General features: G+C 44.4%; 1 protein-coding gene across 2 annotated transcripts in view; it reads left to right on the top strand.

Annotated features, from left to right (window-relative positions):
• TMPRSS3 (transmembrane serine protease 3) overlaps positions 1-21,423 on the top strand; it is a 48,471-nt gene that overhangs the window by 26,550 nt on the left and 498 nt on the right. For both annotated transcript variants that reach the window (XM_075198243.1, XM_075198244.1), the window contains 2 exons: positions 9,639-9,781; positions 10,510-10,662. In XM_075198243.1, coding sequence (XP_075054344.1) covers positions 9,639-9,781; positions 10,510-10,662 — 296 coding nt within the window. The remainder of the gene's footprint in view (positions 1-9,638; positions 9,782-10,509; positions 10,663-21,423) is intronic.

Below are 21,423 nucleotides of genomic sequence, written 5' to 3'. Positions count from 1 at the left end.
TGCTGTATTTGGACAAAAAAATAAAAACCAACTGTGACAGGATGGACATCCTATGCCACCCTGTCTGTTGTGTTACTGGGACCTGCTGGGCTTGCCTTGCCACTGTCCCCTTTCTTTATCCCAATTGCGCCCCTCCAAAGGAAGTAGGAGGAGCCTGCTGCCACCACTAGGTTCCTTCGCCGGCATATAGAACCGCTTCGTTCTGGGTAACTCTAGCTGCTAGTGTATCCCCCTTGCTGTGCACCTGGACTGGTACCCGTGACCTCTTCCTTTAGATCGGGGTTGCTGTGCATGGTTCCCCCTGGCCTATCACACTGACCAGAGCTGCTGGTAGAGGGCAGATCGTTGGCATTGGATGCAGAATCCCAACCTCAGAACAGCCAGATAACAGATTAGATTGTTCTAATCTATAGGTCACAGGAGTTACAGAAGGTAAGTAGGCATCAAAGCAGGTTCTTAAAGCAGTGATGTTTTATTAGCTCAAGTAGCCCATTTAAGGACAGTTAAATCCACTAGTTTAAGGTACTAGGGATCTCCAGAAGTACAGATGGTATAATGATACAGTACATGGTCAAACAGTCCGCTTTTATACAGATTTACATAGATACCCTGGCAGGGGGTAATCCGGCCTCCTGCCCCTCTAATCAATCCAGGTGCTTCATGCAGCCTGCACATAAATCAGCTTGGAGGGGTTTAACACCTCTTTACATTGCTGTTAGCGGCACCGCTACGTCTGAGGTTTTCTATTGAATGTTTACCATCAGGATATAATATTTTTATAATCTTGCTTTGAATGCAATTTAACTTGCAAAATTCACATTCATCTGTGATCCCTTACCTAGGGAGTCTACCGGAAAGTATAATTACATCCTCCTGTCTTTCAGGCTCAACAGATATTTTGGTCACTGAGCGATGGAAAGGTCTAATTAACATGAGATTACCTGTCTCCAGACAGTTCCAAAACCCAAACATGTCTTATAAATCCATACATTTCTATACAAAACACATACAAATATTAAAGGATAAGTGCATTTGCATTGATATACAGAGGTGTACTGCACTCATAATTAAAATAAATATCTTCAATAAGTTATTTATAAGTGATCCAGCCACACCAGAGTTGAACCTCCTGTCCAAGTTTACTTGGGTCATAGTTTACCGATTTGTAAGACTGATTACTTGGTTTCTTTGTCCTTGCTAATTTATTTGTTTTGTATGTTACTAAAAGTTATGGTGTTCCTGAAAAACAGACAAGGCCCTTTGGTTAATTAAAAAAAAAAATCATACTGTCTCTAGAACTTCATCTTTGGTACTATGACTTGGAGCACCAGTCTGAATGGACAGACTACTTACAGTACCTTATGGAAAATTAACATATAACAATAATCCTCTCTCCTCTACAGGTTCTTAACCCTTCTTCCGCATTTTGTATGCATTGAAAACCATGTTCTCCTTCTTTACCATCAGATGTACCTGAGGCTCGCTCTGTGATTTCACAGGACACAGATATGAAAAAAGATGTCTACCAACCACTCCTTCTCTGTTTCTACCTCTAGTCCCCCCCCCCCCTCCATCCATCGTTCCCAGAAGAGTCCAACGCGGTTCTGTCCTTGGCCCTCTGCTATTTTCTCTGTACATCTCCACCCCGGGTAAACTCATCAGTTCCTTCGGCCTCCAGTATCACCACTATGCTGACGATACTCAACTCTACCCCTCATCTCCTGATCACTCTCCTTCCCTCCTCTCTCGGGTGTCCAGTTGCCTGTCTGCCATCTCCTCCTGGATGTCATTACACTTTCTCAAACTTAACATGGCCAAAAATGAACTCATTGTCTTCCCTCCATCAAGTGTCTCCTTCCCTCCCAATCTCTCTCTCTCTCACTGTCGACAACACCACTATCTCCTCTGTTCCTCAATTCCGCTGCCTGGGTGTCATTCTTGACTCCTCCCTCTCCTTCACCTCCAAATTCAATCTCTTGCCCAATCCTGTCACTTCCAGCTCCACAACATCGCAATCCTCTCCCAGGGTGAGACCAAAACTCTTATCCACTCACCGATCATTTCTCGTCTCGAGAACTGCAACCTTCTCCTTACTGGCCTCACTCAATCCCATCTCACTCCTCTTTGACCTATACTTAATGATGCAGCAAGACTTATCTTCCTCTCTCGCCGCTCCACATCTGCCTCTCCTATTTGCCAATCCTTACACTAGCTCTCCTTCCCCTACAGAATCCTCTTCTAACTTCTCACCCTCACGTACAAGGCCCTCTTCAATTCCACAGCTCCCTATATCTCCAACCTCATCTCCATACATACTCCCTCTCGCCTTCTCCGGTCGGCCAATGACCATCGCCTGTTCCACCCCTCTGGTAACCAAATATTACTCCCGAATCTAAGATTTCTCCCGTGCTGTCCCCACCACTAGGATGATATCCCTGGTTCTATCAGACTATACCCTAGCCTGGATAACTTCAAACGGTCATTAAAAACCCACCTGTTTAGAAACGCCTACCAGCCCTCCTCTCAGCAATTTTACCATGTAATTTACCTCACCCTCTGTCATCCTCCATCTCTCCCACTCCCACTCTTACTCTTTGCTCTCAGATCCCCTTACATTGGCTCACCACCATGTGTCAACCGTTTGTTGACCCCTTTCCTTTTAGATTGTAAGCTCTAGTGAGCAGGGCCCTCTTCCCTCCTGTTCTCATAACCTATAAGTTTTGCTCACTAGCTTCACTGTGCACCTCCTCCTTGGGCTCTCTGCCCATTGTCTGCACTCCTCCATTGTCTTCGCTCCTCTGTCAGTGGCTCTAAACCTGTTAGTTGCGCCTACACTAACAGTCACAGGTTTCAGCCTGCGCTGAATATACCCCTTACACCCCAATAACTGTGTAGTGAGTTATAGTGTTATTAGTTTACTGTATTGTACTGTTATACCATGTATCGTCTTGTTGTTTTCCCTCTGTACAGCGCTGTGGACCCCATGTGGCGCACTATAAATAAAGGTTAATAATAATAATAATAATAATAATAATAAAGTAATACTAGATAGGCCTTATTGACCCACAAAAAAAAAAAACTGTGTCAGATTCCACTCTTTACTTCCTAAGTTTCATACTGGAGACAGTCAGATACTTTGAAATATCTTTTTACGAATAATTTAGCCCTGTAGCCACATTAGTCTAATCAAAAAGTGAATGCTGTAACACATGGGTGACACACGCACTGTTCTTTATATGTCTCCTACTTGCAGAATTTTTCATAAAATGTTTCTGTATATTTGGGAAGCTATTCGAAATTCTGGAGAGCGCTGCTCAGCTGCTGTGTGCATCCCGCAACTCAACCGAAGACAAAAAACTCCTTAAATAATCTGCCCTAAATTCTATATATTCCTTCTATATCCATTAATGTACATCTGAGTAGTTTTATTGAGTGTTTAAAATACTGCTCAGTCCTGGGAATCCATCTTTTAATTTTTCTTTCCCTCTCGTATTTTCCTCCAAGCATTTTCACCTCTTTTTTTTTCTTTATATTGAAATGCTAGATCTGCTCAGGCTGCTTTTGTCAAAGATATTTAAATGAGGGATTAAGAACTGGCTTATTCTTCTACTTAATGCCTGCTGTTGAATTCATTGCATCGCACACAGTTGCCATGGAAACGGCTGTATTATTACCCATTCAGCGCAGCTATGAGATCGCAGCAGGTGTCAAAGTTAGCGAGAGAGGCGAAAGGTTCCGGTATTCAAGACAAAAAAAAAAGCAAAACAAAAAAATAACATCTGAAGTACAAGCGTTGTGCTCCATCTCCCACCCTACACCAAGAAAGACAGAATTCTTTTTTAAGCAATAAATATTAATTGGGCTTTTAATCAATAATGGGTATGGTAAACTTACAACAATTTTATTTATACTGTATATATCATGAGAAATTGGCGCTATGGACCTTAGTGTCAATAAATAAAAATCCGGAGTCTATGGACCTGAGTCATTAAGAAGAGCAAGGTAAAAGAAAGGAGTAAATGTTCGCTGGGGCAAACCATGTTACAATGCAAGGGGTGCGAATTAGTTTATTATTTTGCACGTAAGTTAAATACTGTCTGCTTTTTCATGCAGCACTCGATAGCTTTATTTGTATACTGAAATGTAAATTTAATCCAGGACATGCCCTAACCCAACTATAAATCTGTCTCCATATTTTAAATTTACCTCCCCCTCAAATGCAACATGGTTTTTCCCAGGTGCAAAGCTGCTCCTTTTTTTTTGCTTTGCTCTCCTTTATGGCTCAGGCCCTATTAACAGCCAAATGCACTGCAGTGATATCTATGGATTAAGTTGAGCGATTTTCTCTTATCACAGCGCACCTGTTGCCTACACACAGGAAAGGTTGCTTACGAAGAGCAGTATATTTGATCTGGAGCTGAAATAACGCTTTGGACCCACCATGCATCACAACAGATTATTATAATAATAATTATTGTTATTATTAATATTATCATATATTTATATGGCGCCACAAGGTTTACGCAGTGCCATACACAATACAAACAGTATACCGTACAGGGAAAACAGTACAGAACATTAAACGAGTAATACCATGACTTCAGAGGCTCAAGGCAAAGCAATTATAGTGAAGTTGGAGCAGAATAGTAGGTATAGAGACAGGAGGGAAGAGAGCCCTGCTCTTAAGAGCTTTACATCCTAAAAGGAGGGCAAACAGACAGCTGGTACAAAGGGAGTCAGAAGAGGGGAACAAGCGCAGGAGGAGCGAGGTGATGAGAGCGAGCATAGAGAGAGGAGCGAGGTGATGAGAGCGAGCATGAAGAGAGGAGCGAGGTGATGAGAGCGAGCATAGAGAGAGGAGCGAGGTGATGAGAGTGAGCATGAAGAGAGGAGCGAGGTTATGAGAGCGAGCATGGAGAGAGGGTTAAGTGGATGGCTGGTAGTCTTTGAGGAAGAGGTGAGTTTTGAGTTTGAAGGAGCACAAGTTAGGGGACAAATGGATGGAGCGTGGGAGGTCATTCCAGTGCAGCGGGGCAGCTCGGGAGAAGTCTTGAAATCTGGAGTGGGATGAGGTGATCAGAGTGGAGGAGAGGCGATGGTCATTGGCCGATCGCAGGGACCGGGTGGAAGTGTGAATGGAGAGGAGAGTGAAGATTTAAGGGGCGGTAGAGTAGAAGATGGCTTTGAAGTTTAAAAAGAATTCTGTATGGGAAGGGGAGCCAGTGTAGGGCAAGGCAGAGAGGGGAGGCAGAAGAGAAGCAACGAGAAAGGAAGATAAGCCTCGCAGCCGCATTGAGTATAGAACGAAGGGGGGCAAGGCGAGAGCGGGGGAGGCCGGTGAGGAGAAGGTTACAGTAGTCAATCCAGGAAATGATGAGCACATGGATAATGTTTTTGGTTGTATCCTGAGATAGGAAGGTCCGGATGCGGGCGATGTTGTGTAGTTGGAAGTGACAGGATTGGGCAAGGAATTTAATGTGGGAAGCAAAAGAGAGGGAGGAGTCAAGGGTGATGCCCAGGAAGCGGAGAAGAGATGGTGGTGTTGTTTACAGTGATGGAGAGATCCAGGTAGGATGAGGACTTAGACGGAGGGAAAACAATGAGCTTGGTTTTTGCAATGTTAATTTTATGAAGGCGTGAGGACATCCAAGAGGAGATGGCAGAGAGGCAGTCAGATACACGAGAGAGGAGAGGGGGGGGAGGAGTGGTCCATGGTATCAAAGGCCGCAGATAGGTCCAGGAGAATGAGCAGGGAGAAGTGACCACTGTATTTAGCAGAAAGGAGATCATTAGTTACATTGGCCAGGGCAGTTTCAGTGGAGTGGAGGGCGCTGAAGCCAAATTGGAGAGGATCAAGGAGGAAATTATCTGAGAGGTGACTGGTGAGGCGGTTGCAGACAATTTGCTCAAGTAGTTTAGAGGCATAGGGAAGAAGTGAAATGGGGTGGTAGTTAGCGAGTGAGGTGGGATCAAATTTAGTTTTTTTTAGAATGGGAGAGATAAGGGCATGTTTGATGGAGGAGGGGACAAAGCCATTGGAGAGAGACAGGTTGAAGAGGTGAGCTAAACAGAGGCAGACAGTGGGGGAGAGGAAGTGAAGAAGGTGAGAGGGGATGGAATCCAGGTGGCAGGTAGACAGGGGAGAGGAAAGAGTGGACTTCATCACCCGTAGTAGGGCAGAAGGAGCACCAGGGTCGGTTGTTGGAGGAAGGAGAAGCAAAGAGAGAGGCAGGAGAGGGAAGGGAGGAGGAGATGTCAAGTCTGATGGCCTTAATTTTGGAGGAGAAAAAGGAGGCAAAATCTGTAGCTGAGAGGGAGAGTGGGATAGGATGAGGGGGGAGGGGGAGGAGAGAGGTGAATGTGGCAAAGAGGTGGAGGGGAATAGAGGACTCAGAAGAAATGATGGAATTAAAGAAAGATTGTTTAGCGAGGGAGGTGGCGGAGCCGTAGGAGGAGAAGATAAACTTAAAATGAAGGAAGTCAGCCAGAGAGCGAGATTTCCTCCAGAGCTGTTCAGCACCGTGAGTGTACTTCTGAATGAAGCGGGTAAAATTGGAGTGCCAGGGTTGGGGAATTAAGCGGCGGTGACGGACAGAAGTGGCAGGGGTGACAGCGTCCACGGCAGTGGTGAGAGAGTGGTTATAGAGAGCGGTAGCTTGGTCAGGGCAGACCAGTGAGGTAAGAGAGGAGAGGAGAGTTTCAAGAGAGAAGAAAAAAGAGGTAGGGTCAAGAGTGTCAAGATTGTGCCTAGCGAGAGTAGTTTTAGACAGGGAGGAAGCAAGGGAAAAGGACAGATTGAAGGAGAGTAGATGATGTTCAGAGAGTGGGAAGGGAGTGTTGGAGAAGTCTGAGAGATCACATAGAGAAGACAATGTCAAGGGAGTGACCAAGGTAGTGGGTGGGAGATGAAGTCCACTGAGTAAGGCCAAACAAGGAAGAAAGAAGTTTGATGGAGGCAAGGTCAGGGGTTATCAATTTGGATGTTAAAGTCTCCAAGTATGATGGAGGGGAGGTCAGAGGAAAGGTAGTGGGGAAGCAAGACTACGAAGTTGTCGAGAAAAAGGGAAGTGGTGCCGGGAGGACGGTATATGACTGTGACATGGAGGTGAATGGGGGAGAAAAGGTGGATAGAATGGACTTTGAAGGAGGAGAAAGAGAGGGAAGTCTCAGAGGGAATGACCCGAAAAAGTGCAGAAAGGGGATAAGAGGAGGCCCACTCCATCCCCTGGACGGTCATCCGATCTGAAGGAGTGGGTGAAGGAAAGGCCCCCATGGGAGAGAGCTGCTGGGGAAGCAGTGTCAGCAGAAGATAGCCAGGTTTCCATGATAGCAAGGAGGTTAAGAGAGTTGGAGATGAAGAGGTCATAGATAGCGGGGGGATTTTTATGGATCGGTCTGGAGTTCCAGAGGGCACAGAAGAAGCGGAGGGTGGGAAGTGTATTGCCCTTGGGTCTCAAAGGTTTATGGAGCAAGATGCCGGCATTTGCAGGGGAGCAGAAGTCTCCGCAGGCAGAGGAAAGAAGTTGGGCGGAGTGTTGAAGTTTCTAACAAACCACTGAGTAGGCGCTCCAGTGCATTTCACCTTTCAGAGCAGCACAGATATGCCATTTACTTTTGTTGAGCGAGATAACTGTAAGGAGGTAAAGGGGTGGAGCAGGCACATTATCTGTGGTGGTACTTGCCTTATACTCTCATCTCCGCTTCTCTAAAGGACTTGAAATCTGCACTAGGTGTAAGTAGACAGAGATCGGGTCTTATCCTATACTTTTAATGAGATCAAACCGTCCCAATGTACAAAGCACTATGTAAAAATAAATTATTATACATAATTAAAAAACAGGCAACTTGTCTCCCACCCAAATTCCAGCCAGCCCCAGTATTAGACAGTCTGGGCTGCTACAACTGAAACCAGCCCCAAGCTGGAGACAGAGAGTTTACCCTAAGACCCCTGCCCATCATACCAGAATTTTTTTTTAAAAAATAAGATGCTCACAGATTTTAAATAAAGTTTAATTGAAATAAAAAAGCTCCTCAAAGCTCTTGTTCACAACATTATTAATTACTAATAAAAACACATTTCTTTTATTTCTTGATCCATAGTCCTAATGGGAAAAATGTGAGATTTGAAATTATTTATCTTAAGCACCTCACTGTAAATGGGGATTGTTTTATTATAGGTGGGGAATGCACCTACACGTGTGGTCCTCCACTGAACGGGTCACATTAAAAGTAGTTTTTCTAGGCGCATTCCGAGCAATGTAATAAAAAAACCCACACGAGAACGCATGCACACGCGCACGCATACACTCGCGCGCGCTTACACAAGCGCACGCGATACACATAATAAAAACAGTCCTGATGGCCTCAATCTCATTATTTTTTAAAAACATAATTGAGGCTAAACCTAGCAGGAATGCTAACAGGACTGACATACACACTGACAGGACAGACAGTCCCTCTGACAGGACTGGCAGTCACGCTAACAGGACTGCACACGCGCAGCAGATCCATTTAGTCCGTCTTCAGTTTTACTGAAAGCAGCTCCGGCGTGCTAGATTGCACTGCGCTGCGAGCCATATCTGGCACGCGTGCCGAGGGTTGACGACCCCCGATCTAGTGAATACATTGTCAGTTATAAGACCTCTCCTGGCAATTGCTGTGTTACAATAACGGGGCCTCTGATCATTCACCATACATCTTCGAGTCAATTCCTTCACAAGAATAATGTCTATATTACTTAAGATAGTATATTTTTTTTAAAGACAAGGGCCTGATTCATTAAGGATCTTAACTTGAGAAACTTCTTATTTCAGTCTCCTGGACAAAACCATGTTACAATGCAAGGGGTGCAAACTAGTATTCTGTTTTGCACATAAGTTAAATACTGCCTGTTTTTTCATGTAGCACACAAATATCAACTTTAAATTTCAGTGTACAAATAAGCTATCAAGTACTTGTGTGCTACATGAAAAAACAGGCAGTATTTAACTTATGTGCAAAACAGAATACTAATTTGCACCCCTTGCAATGTAACATGGTTTTTGTCCAGGAGACTGAAAAAAGAAGTTTCTCAAGTTAAGATCCTTAATGAATCAGGCCCAAGAAAATGATATTTTTACATCCTAAATTTTTTTTGATAGAATATGGTCTGAAATTGTATAATTGATTCATCAAAAACGAGTTTAGGAACATTTACTGGGCAGCATGGTGGCTCAGTGGTTAGCACTTCTGCCTTAAAGCACTGGTGTTATGAGTTCAATTCTCAACCATGGCCTTATCTGTGTGGAGTTTGTATATTCTCCCCGTGTTTGCGTGGGTTTCCTCTGGGTGCTCTGGTTTCCTCCCACACTCCAAAAACATACTGTTAGGTTATTTGGCTGCTAACAAAATTGACCCTAGTCTGTCTGTGTGTGTGTTAGGGAGTTTAGACTGTAAGCCTCAATGGGGCAGGGACTGATGTGAGTGAGTTCTCTGTACAGCGCTGCGGAATTAGTGGCGCTATATAAATAAATGGTAATAATAATTTATTGATTCCTCCATTGTTATTTAATATCTCCCTTACATTGGACTGTGCAAGAAATCATCGGGTTTTAGTTTCTGTCATTCGTTACATAATTTGCTTATTTTATTTCTTACAGGAGACACCTCACAGACCATGGACTATGCTGGGGTTCCCCTCATATCTAATAAAGTCTGTAATACGAAATACGTCTACGGTGGTGTTATAAAGCCATCTATGCTGTGTGCCGGCTTCCTGGAAGGCGGTGTAGATACCTGTCAGGTAGGATGTTGCATTTGATTAATTAGATCTAAAATGATTGTGTTGTAAAAATAATTAGCGGAAAGGCCCAACCCTCTGTGTTTATCAAAGGCACATCAGGGCTTTGGCTGCAGGCCATGAAAAGGAAGCAGTCACACTAATTAGTTTTTTTTTAGGATTTAATACTCAGAAGAGGACATATTAGTGCTCAGAACAAAACATAGGGAAACGAGGCATGTAATAATGCACACGTATGTGTATATAGTGAGTCCCCCTCCAAAACTCCAAAAATAAATAAGAGAGACTGATCTAGGCTGGAGGAAGCTGTGTAAGAGGTAGGTTCATCCGCACCACCCACCAGTGTAAAGCATGTTTGCCAACATGGGTAAGATGATTCCCAGGAGGTCTGAGGTGCAGGTGGGTGTGTGGGGCTCAAAGAATCATCTTGTTAGCCCCACCCCCAAAACGGACATCACTACTCTGAACCAATAAAAACAGGGGTGGGGCCACAACGCTGGGTCCATGACGTCACTAGGCCCCGTCCCCTCCGTTTAGTTTACACAACCGTCCAGGATCAGGGACAATTGCCTGCTCTTCCGGGAGTCTGGGAGAACTCCCAGAAATTCGGGAGTCTCCCGGACATTCCGGGAGAGTAGGCAACAATGGTGCAAAGCAGGAACAAATAAACTGCATTTTAGGCAATATGAAGAACTTTTAAGTTGATAAATAATATTTTTGTGTCACTTTAGGGGGATAGTGGTGGCCCTTTAGCATGTGAAGACAGGAAATTGTGGAAACTGATGGGGGCCACGAGTTGGGGTGTCGGCTGTGCTATGAGGTATAAGCCCGGAGTGTACACTCGTATAACATCCTTCCTGGACTGGATACACACACAGATGGAGGTGAGTACAACCATACTTGTTGGCACAGTATAATATGTTGTTTTATTCACTTGTAATTACAGTAAATCTTACCTTGTCAGAGCAAAAATGTTTTCTCCAAAGACAATCACTTTGGTGTAGTGAATTTAAAATAAAAAGTGTGTAGGGAAGAGTCTTTCCGAAAGACATAAGTGATGTTGAGTTTGTAAGAAGTATTACCGCAGCATGCTCCCAAACAGTCCTGGTTTTCCAGATTTCCCATGGGCAAAAGGTGTGTGGCCTATATGATTGAGGGAGTGGTCGTGGGAGTGGTATATGATTGAGGGAGTTGTCGTGGGGATTGGCAACATGGGAGGTCACATTGACTAATTGCTTAAATGTACAGTGTAAGTATTTTGATATGAACTATCTCCCCTCAAAGCTAATTAGTACCCCTGCAATTGATACTGACCACTGGCGGCATCCTATGGAGAAGGCTAAATGTAAACCCCATGCTGTGGAATGTTGTCGCCGCAGCGGATTGTGTGGCCGACGTTTCTCGTCCAATCAGATGCGTTGACAAACTTCAACAGAACGCAGTTCATTTTCAATCTTCTGAAGGCGGAAAGCCCCACAGGATCATCAGTCTGGCCGGGGTGGGTATTTCCAAAACTGCTGGGATCCTGCTAGTTGGGTCTTCATGACAGGTGAAGGAAGGTTCGTGACAAAAAAAATCCCATACATGCCTCACACCTCACTTGCTGATAATGAATGTACAGGCTGCGTTCTCGTGAATATCTGTAAACCTCACAGAATGGCTCCATCTACTATGTGTAAGTGGAAGGTGACAGGTGCTTCTTAATATATATATATATGTTGAATTTCAGAGATAGCCACCAAAGTTGTATTAAGGTTACCCTTACATTAAAAACATTTGTTCCTGTAAATATTTTACAACAGGAACAGTGTTACTGCCCGATCCTCCCACAGGTGTGTCACTGACAGGACACAGCCCACTTGTACCATGGCGAATCTATCACTGACAGGACACAGCCCACTTGTACCATGGCGAATGTTTCGCTCCATAAAAATAGAAGAGAGACAATTTTTAACTACAGCATCAGTATTGTCAAGTTCTCAAAGAGATTTTCTCCCACAGTGTAACCAGAAACTGTAAAATATGTCCCATTAAACATATAGAATAGGCCTCGCCTAATGGTGGATCTCCAGGTGAAACTAGCTATCGGCTAGCAAAGCATGCTGGAACTTATAGTTCCACAACACCTGGAAAGCCACAGGTTGTCTAGGCCTGGTATAGGAGGAAGCTGGTTAACACCGCCTCTGAGCAGGCAGAAATATCAGGGCCATTTGCTGCAGAAAAAATGTACTAGGGACACCTCCTTAAATACGCCTTAATGTCTCGCCAGTTGATTTAAATATTCCTGTCCTCTAAATCAAATTTAAGTGCAATTTAGATGCTAAACTAGTCAAATTTAGCCACCTAATTTGTACACAGCAAGGCACACGCGGACCTACTCAGTTTCTACCATTGAAAGGGGCAAACTTGTCCTGCATATCCTTGATGATTTCTGTGAAATCCATTAAACCACCAAATTTGTGCCAAAGTAGGCAAGTGGCATCTCCAAACAGCTTTTGGTCTATAGAGTTATTAAATCTTCGTCATCGGGCCTGAATCATTAAGGAACATAAATGCCGATACATGTCGTATTTTGCCTAAAATCGCACTGCACATGCCCAGAAATGAACCATACGCCGGAGGACGCAGCAACGTCCAATTCATCTTCGAGTGCAAAGAACTCTTACGACAGGCTACGATTTCATGAGTGGCACAGGGAGGGGAAGGGATGTATGCACGTAGTCACTGTACAGTAAGGGCGTGCCAAGCTGGAGAGCAGGCAGCAGCGTACGATTCAAGCTTTGGGCATCTCTAAGGTTATGTTATTTTCAGTCCTATCACCTGCACCAGATACAGATCAGGTGTAAGCGCCGAGTGATAGCGATGACGGCTGTGTATACAGCTAGAACATGTGTATACAGCTAGAACATGTGTTTGCAATCAGGAGCAACTGTAATAATGTATTTTATTTACAGTAGACATTAATAACATCATAATAAATGTAATTTATGGAAAAAATTTAAAATAAAAACAATTTTTCAACATTTTTTTTATTATTATAAATTATTATATAATTAACAAGTGACATTAATTATGTCGTTCCGTGTTTCTTGATTATTGAGATCCATATTGTATAAGGTATGCACAGAACATGCCATAGATATTTCCTTTGCACAGAAAGCTAAAAATGAAAAGTGTCAGCTGGTGAAGTGCATGCTGGGAAGGGTGTGAGACGTATAAGAAAATATTTGTCTGCAGAGGCAGAGCCCACAGGTTATCGGGCTCTGTACTCGCAGTGCGGAGATACGGCACCCGAGGACTGAGATAATCTTCTGCAGAGTTTGCTCCTGTGCAGGTGGATTAGATTACCCTTGTTTGGATTGCAGGGCTGGTGAGATTTATTTTGGAAGTCAGATTAGAATATGACATAACTAGAAGTAAATGGCTGAGTCACCAGTGGCGTCTGAGTTTTCCACCCAGTAATATTTAAGATTGTTTCCTTTCTAATGGAAAATACTTTATGAGTTTCCATATTGTCATCCACGCAAAGCATTGTTAGCCAAGCACATAGGTGGGCAACAGGCGGCCCCCCCCCCCGAACCTTCCTCTGCGGCCCCCGGCTCCTTCCTACTTTATTGGCAGATTTGTTATAACTTGTAACATTTGTTTAAAATGCCTGTTGATATGTTATCACAGGTAAGTGTCTCTTTCTTTAAATAAATGTATTGCCTATCGGTGATCCAGAACATCCTGATACTAGTCATATACACGCAGAACATGATGGCCAATTTGTCTCAACTAAACTGGGGATTCATTACACAGTGTGTGACCAGATAGAGAGCATTTCTAAATAGTCAAAATCACATCAGCGTGCGCAAGTGAAGTCCTCGACCAATTAGAGAAAGGGAAACGCCCATCCCTTAAATCATTTGTCTGTTCAATTTGGCCATACTTATTATTATTACACAGTACAGAGGGCAAGCAACAAGACAGTACATCAGTATAATACAGTAAACAAATAACATTACAACTCTCAACAAGAGATTCTCAGGCTCGGTTTTCTGAAAACTGAACCCACCCGAACTTAGAGGAACCAAGTAGGCTCGCGAGCCAGCTTGGTACTTATAGAAGTGCTCGGATCTGAATCGAGGCAAGATGTCATTGTTGCGTTGTCGGATCTCGCGGGTTTTGGATTCCATAAGTACCTCCCTCCCCAGGAGATCCAGCGCCATTGCTCACACAGAAACAGGGGTAGCAGTGTTCTTGTCACTCTCCAGTCTCCAGTGACATTGCTCAGTGCCATTGCTCACACAGAAACAGGAGGCGTAGCAGTGTCCTTGTCACTCTCCAGTCTCCAGTGACATTGCTCACACAGAAACAGGAGGCGTAGCAGTGTCCTTGTCACTCTCCAGTCTCCAGTGACATTGCTCAGTGCCATTGCTCACACAGAAACAGGAGGGGTAGCAGTGTTCTTGTCACTTGACAAAAAAATGACTGAAAATGACGGGAAATTAATGTTATTGAGGTTAATAATAATGTAGGAACAAAAAGAGAGTTAATTTATGTGATTTTAGCATAAATAACAGATTTTAGAAAAAAATAGGATCCAAAACCAAAACCAAAACCAAAACCCGAAATTAATCCAGATCCAAAACCAAAACACGGGGTACAGGGGTGCAAGGGGTATATTCAGCGCAGTAGCGTGAGCATGGCTGCCATCAGAAACTGTGGGGCCCAGTACCAATTAATCTGGCGGGGCACCCCTTCCCCCCTTGGTCCAGTACTAATTAAACTGGCGGGGCCCCCCCTCCCCATACATGTGCCCTCCTCCCCATACATGTGCCCCCCTCCCCATACATGCGCCCCCTATCCCTCATCACAGTACATTCCCCCCACTCCCTCATCACAGTAAATGTACCCCTCCCCCCAAAGTAAATGTCCCCCTCTCCCCTCCCCGCAATCACAGTAAATGTCCCCATATCTCCCCCCACAGTCAATGTTCCCCTCCTCCCCCCAATCACAGTTAAGGTCCCCCTCTCCTCCCCCCCCAATCACAGTTAAGGTCCCTCTTCCCCCCAATCACAGTTAAGGTCCCCCTCCCCCCCAATCACAGTTAAAGTCCCCCTCTCCCCCCCCCCAATTAAGGTCCCCCTCTCCCTCCCACAGTTAAGGTCCCCTTCTCTCCCCCCAATCACAGCTAAGGTCCCCTTCTCCCCCCCAATCACAGTTAAGGTCCCCTTCTCCCCCCCCCAATCACAGTTAAGGTCCCCTTCTCCCCCCCAATCACAGTTAAGGTACCCTTCTCCCCCCCAATCCCAGTTAAGGTCCCTTTCTCCTTCTCTCCCCCCCCTTCCACACTGAAGGTCCCCCCCTTCAACCCTCTCTCTCTCCACAGATCAGGTCCCCCAAGCTCTCCCTGTCCCCTCCCCCCTCCACAATTATGGTCACCTAGGCTCTCCCCCCCCTCCTCTCAAGAAAAATTATAGCTATTTTAATATGCAATGTTCTGGCATGTCTGAATTACTGTGCATAGATGATATGTCGATTAACTTCAACTGACTTCATTAGTCACTAAAGACTGTGAAAATATTCTGAATTGAATGAGGGGGTATTTCAAGATTTCCACACTCTCCTTCATTATGCTTAAAACTGATAAGGAGAGAGAATATTTTTTTTTGTTATGCAGTTGTAAGAAAGTACAGAGCTGAACACGACACTGAGGCAGTAACTCATGAAAATGGAATACAAGGGATAGGTCTTGAGATGACCTTTTCTTTATACATCTTTATTTTTTTTACTTACCTTCTCCGCGAATTGATGCTGCAGCTCTGCCTCTCAGACTCTGATACACTGGGAGTGCGGCGCGCGGTGATGACGTCACCGCGCCGCCCGCGCTCCCAGCCTATCAGTGTCTGAGAGGCAGAGCTGCAGCATCGATTCGCGGAGAAGGTAAGTAAAAAAAAAAAAAAAGGGGAGGCACGGTCAGTGACTGCGGGGCCCAGACAGTCCAGGGAGTCTGGACAGACGGAGAGGTCTGTCCGGGCCCCCTAGTCTGTCCAGGCCCCTCACATCAGTACTGGCTGTACCCCCCTGATGGCGGCCCTGAGCGTGGGCGCAACAGATGTGTTAAGAGACACTGAAAAAGGTGTAAAGACATTGGAGGAGTAGAGTCAATGGGCAGAGCCCAAGGAGGAGGTCACAGTGTAGTCAGGGCCGGCAAGAGGAATTTGGGGTCCCGCTACAGCAACTTTCTGGGCCCCCCTCCACATACAGTAGGAAAAGGGATATTCAAAGTGATATCAGTGTGGCCAACATGGGCTGTGGCTGCTCCTCTTTACACATGACATTATGGGGGGAATCCAATTAGGCACGAAGTGTCTCTGGAACGTCCGTGAGAAACTTTACGGCGGAGATTTTGTCAGAAATTTCTACTGTAATTGCCGGCAATGTGTGTGGCAGGATGTCAGCTTTCACAACTTGGTACCAGATTCTAGTCTTGATCCTGGAATGTTGGGACCTGTTTGGAAGATGTACATGAAATGTGTATAATAATTAGTGCACACAGTACACAGCACAGATCACGCAGTATGTAATTATATAACTAGAAAAATATGTGTGATAAAAATAATCATAGATATCTATATGTTTGGAATAATAAAGCACAAGTGTAACTGTATAAGAGAAATGGCTGCCTCTAGGAGCTCTGCAACCCCATACAAACATAAACACACAATAAAAATTAAGAGGCGCTAAAAATCCTGAAACATAAATTCAATAATGATGAAAATTACATACAATTTTAAACTTGAAAATAATTTATTCATAAAGTAACAATACGGGGAGATTCAATTTCCGGAGATGTGGCACGCGGACATTGCGCTGAGCACTTTGCTGGCAATTACAGTTGAATCTCCGCAGCGAGGTGTTCGTGGACTTTCCTATATATATAAAATTATGTTTTATTATAATGTATTATATAAAAATTAGGAGGTGCTCAAAAACCCTTAAACACACACATATAGTTATGTTTAAGGGTTTTTGAGCGCCTCTTAATTTTTAGCATGCAATATATAAGACATACATTGTGATAAAACATAACATTGAACACACCACCCCCCCCCCCAGCCACATCACACCACCCCCCCCAGCCACATCATAAGCCCCCCCAGACACACCATAAGACCCTCAAGACCCCCCAGACACATCATAAGCCCCCCAGACACATCATAAGTCCCTCAAGACTCCCAGACACATCATAAGTCCCTCAAGATACATCCTAACCCCTCCAGACACATCATGAGCCCCCCAGACACATCATAAGCCCCTCCAGACCCTCCAGACACATCATACGTCCCTCAAGATACATCCTAACCCCTCCAGACACATCATGAGCCCCCCAGACACATCATAAGCCCCTCAGACCCCCCAGACACATCATAAGTCCCTCAAGATACATCATAAGCCTCCCAGACACATCATGAGCCCCCCAGACACATCATGAGCCCCCCAGACACATCATAATCCTCCCAGACACATCATGAGCCCCCCAGACACATCCTAACTCCGCCAGACACATCATAAGCCTCCCAGACACATCATGAGCCCCCCAGACTCATAATGAGCCCCCCAGACACATCATTAGCTTCCCAGACACATCATTAGCTTCCCAGACACATCATAAGCCTCCCAGACACATCATAATCCCCTCAAGACACATCCTAACCCCCCAGACACATCATATACCCCTCCCTCCCCGGAAGACACATCAAACACCGCTCACAACCCCAGCCCAGCTCACTTACCTTAGTTGAGCTCCTCCTCCTTGCTGCTGAGACAGTGTGTGATGTCACACACTGTGTGGGGAGTTCGAACTGCTGATCCCTCCTCCTTAACATTCACACCTCCAATTTGCGGCTGCACGCTAGCGCCACCCGCTGGTAGAAATATTTTTTTACAATTTTTTTGAAAGAAAATATACCGGACTGCGGGGCCCGGGACCTCCAGTCAGGGTGGGCTCTGGTAATTTGTACCCGTTCCCCTCCATCTCGGTGAACTGGGGTGCAGTCTATACTTAAACTATATAAATATATATTTGCAAAAGCTTGGCACTCCAAAATAAACATTATATACACAACCATGTTGCCCTCCTCTGTACTTAACTCTTGTAGATGGTACAAAACATGAGATCCAAATGAGTTGGCACTCAAGGATTCTGACCAGTCAGCTGTGATGAAGAAGGTGGTTCCCTCGTCTTGTCTTCTGCTACATTCTGTGTGAGTCCTCACAGTTATACGCACACTGATCTGTGCTAGTTATGTGTAATTGATTAATGTATTTGTGATCCCGCTCACTGTGTTACTTATGTTCTATCTGTATTTGTATGACTGTACGGCACTACGGAATCGGTAATAATAATAAATAATATTAATACACTTAAGCCAATGATAAATCAGGATATATGCATTTGTCTGGCTGAACTCAAGTCATGTTACCTTTACACCCGCGTAAAAGTGGAAATACACAGCAACAGGGCTCAACTGTGACATTACAAGCCTACATTAGGCCAAATGTTGGTGGTTTTAAGTTTAAACATATGGTGCTATGGGGCAAGATTGTGGCTTCGACTGGGTGCAAAAGGTGAACCCTGCTACAGTAGGTATAACTTGATTGTCCCTACTTTTACACCAACAGCATCCAATAAAAATTTAATGTTGTGGACTTGAATTCTCCGGTGGTCTCAAAGTAGATGCAGGTTGGACCTCGTAGTGTTGGTATTGAGTCCAATGTGTGCATATTCCAGAGGACTCGAAAACCCACAAATGTGGTCACATCTCCCTAGAGAGGGGATTCCAGAGACTGGGTGAGCACCCTGACATGTGATTGGTGGACAATGAGGTGCATTGGTGCAAAGAAAGCAGCGCGGGGAGATATTTTCTGTAATTTTGTTGTCCACATGTTTCATGGAACAGTGGTATAAAAATTGAGTGATATAAACCGTTCTTATATATAAGTTAACCGTAGATAACCGGCAGTACTGTGCCAGGGGGGAAATAGTTCAGAGAGTGACAGAAAAACATAGAATTTGATGGCCGATAAGACCCATTCATCCCATCTAGTTTGCCCATTTCATATGGTCAGGCCATATTTGGTCTTTAGCTTTTTTACAGACTTGTCATAACTTTAGGTCTATCCCGCGCATGTTTACATTATATTGTTCTAGTCCCTTCCGCCTCTGTTGGGGGTCTCTTCCTCTATCCATTGCCCATTTGGTGAAGTCATTTTATCTCCAATTTCACCTAAACCCACTACCCTTCAGTTGTAGGAAATGTCCTTTTGTTCTAATTTTTCTCTTCCCAGGGTTGGGGTAAGGTTTGTAGGGGCCCCAGATCATCTTAACTGTGGGGGCCCCTGCCTATAAAATTGGCTCCGACCGCGAGCTGCCAGCCGCGCACAGTGGATGTCTGGTGATCTGACAGCAGTAGTGCTTGGCACAGCTCTCTTAATACATTGCATGCCTCGCTGCTGCACCAGATCGGGGAAGCCGGCGGCGGTTGGGAATATTTGTGGGGGGTCCGAAATGTGTGGGGGGCCCAGGAATGACCACCCTGGTTGCTCATCCTATTATCCGGCCATGTTCCATCCTCTGAATGATGGCCCACTCCTGTACCTTGTTAAGCCCTTGATATATTTGAAAGCTTCTATCACATCCCCCCGTCTCTACTACGAGCTATACACTTTTATATTGTTTAGACTTTCCTGGTACGTTTTGTGATTTTAGACCATGCATCATTTAGTTGCCCTTCTTTGTACAGTCTCTAATGTATTTAGATCCTTCTCTGAAGATACGGTCTCCAGCACTGAACACAGTATTCTAGGTTCCAGGGCCTGATTATCCAATAGGAAGCAGCCTAGGGAGAAAGGCTTTGGGGTCTATTTAAGAAGCAACGCCTAATATGAAAGATATTTTTCAATCCTTATCGCATAAATAAGGATTGAAAGATCTTTCATATTTATCAAAAAACATCAACTGGAACAGCCGTTGGAAAAATGGCTATTCCTGCGAAGTATTACACTTACTGTTCACGGGCTCTTCACTTGCGGTCTTTTTCGATGTGGTTCCTGCTTGCTTTGAATCCCTGTGCGCATGTGCCGACCAAAATGCTTGGGCGTGCGCACAGAGAAACCTACCATAGTGCATTAAACTAAATAGATTTATTTGACAGGGAGGGATCACATCCCTCCACACATGCGCTGTGCAGCTCTGCTCTTCGGAGCGGAGCTGACAGGAGTGAAACTTTTCAATTATGCTAATGTACACCAAAAAAAGAGGACAAAAAATACTGGTAAATAGCGTTACTGAGCAGTCCCTATACACTGTTATGGGGACTGCACAGTAAAACAAAGAGAGATGCAAAGTAGCAGATATCGTAGATGCAATGATCATAAATCACAATTTTGTGGTTAATCCCTAAAAACGTCAGTTTTCAGGGATTTAACTGAGTATAGGCCCCTTTGGGTAGGGGTGTTGTTGTGCAAAATTGTGACACGGAGAGGGATAAACTGATTGATTTTAAAATATAATAAAATAGTTGTTCTCCAAAGTAAAAATAAAATAAAAAAACAAGAAAGGTTTGAATCTGGAGGTTTTAATTACTGTTCCCATGGTAAAGGCTGAAGACAATGAGTCACCCTTGGGCGGGCAGCTACCATCACCCTCAATAGCGCTTGTTCATACCTCTATTGTCAAAATGAGATTACCGTGACCCTTTTAAAAAGCCAAGCTGAGTTTCAACATAAACATTGGTGTGTGTGTGTGTGTGTGTGTGTGTGTGTAAGGTGAGGGGGACACTACAAGCGTATTAGGGCAGCCTGAACCCTTAATAAAGTCTTAATAGTGGCATCTCCACCTCTCTCTTTCTGCTAATTTCTTTCCCTGGACAATCTAGCATCCGACAGGCCTTCCCCATTGCTTTGGTACCTACCTCTTACTGTCCTGAATAGTAACTCCTAGATCATTATCTTCAACGTTTACTGATAGGTGCGCACAGATTCCGCAGCATCAGACAACCGTAGATCCCTTCCCCCCTCAGTAGTTACTATTTTAGTGCCAATAACTGACAAAAAAGTCTTTTGTCTTAGTGATTTAAAGGTGATTCATTAACCTCTGGCTGACCAAGGACAAGTGGGACTCATCGTCTACATGACCCTCCAAAGTGCTGAGGACGAGATCCACACACCCTCTGTATTTAGGAAGAAAACCCACCGATCACTTCACACCGTGATCTGTGAGTTTTTTTATGCGGCCAGAGGAAAGGAATCTTTCCTCCATTAGGATCGCACGTGTACGTGCTTGCGCACAATCCATTAAAGACTATGGTAAATGTTAGGCATAGGTGGAGACTTTTTTAGAGTCTTTATCTCCTTATTCCTGGCATTCAGTAAGCTGGCTGTACCCTTGTTTGAAAGAGAGAAGTCTCCCTGTTTATCTGTTACCTGCTGTTCATTTTTGATCATTGGGCATTAAATAAACATGCGCTCAAAATGTGCTCAGTGAAATGCGTCAGCGGCGAATTCGTCAGATAGTAAATTATACGTGAGCTGTGTCATTTCTGAAGCTTGGCTCAAGTAAGATGTACTGCGATAAATCAATATATACAAACTGTGAT

This window comes from Mixophyes fleayi, chromosome 2, assembly GCF_038048845.1.
Source record: "Mixophyes fleayi isolate aMixFle1 chromosome 2, aMixFle1.hap1, whole genome shotgun sequence".
Lineage (NCBI taxonomy): Eukaryota > Metazoa > Chordata > Amphibia > Anura > Limnodynastidae > Mixophyes > Mixophyes fleayi.
The sequence above is the reverse complement of the archived record's forward strand: the minus strand, read 5'-3'. Positions and strand labels throughout refer to the sequence as shown.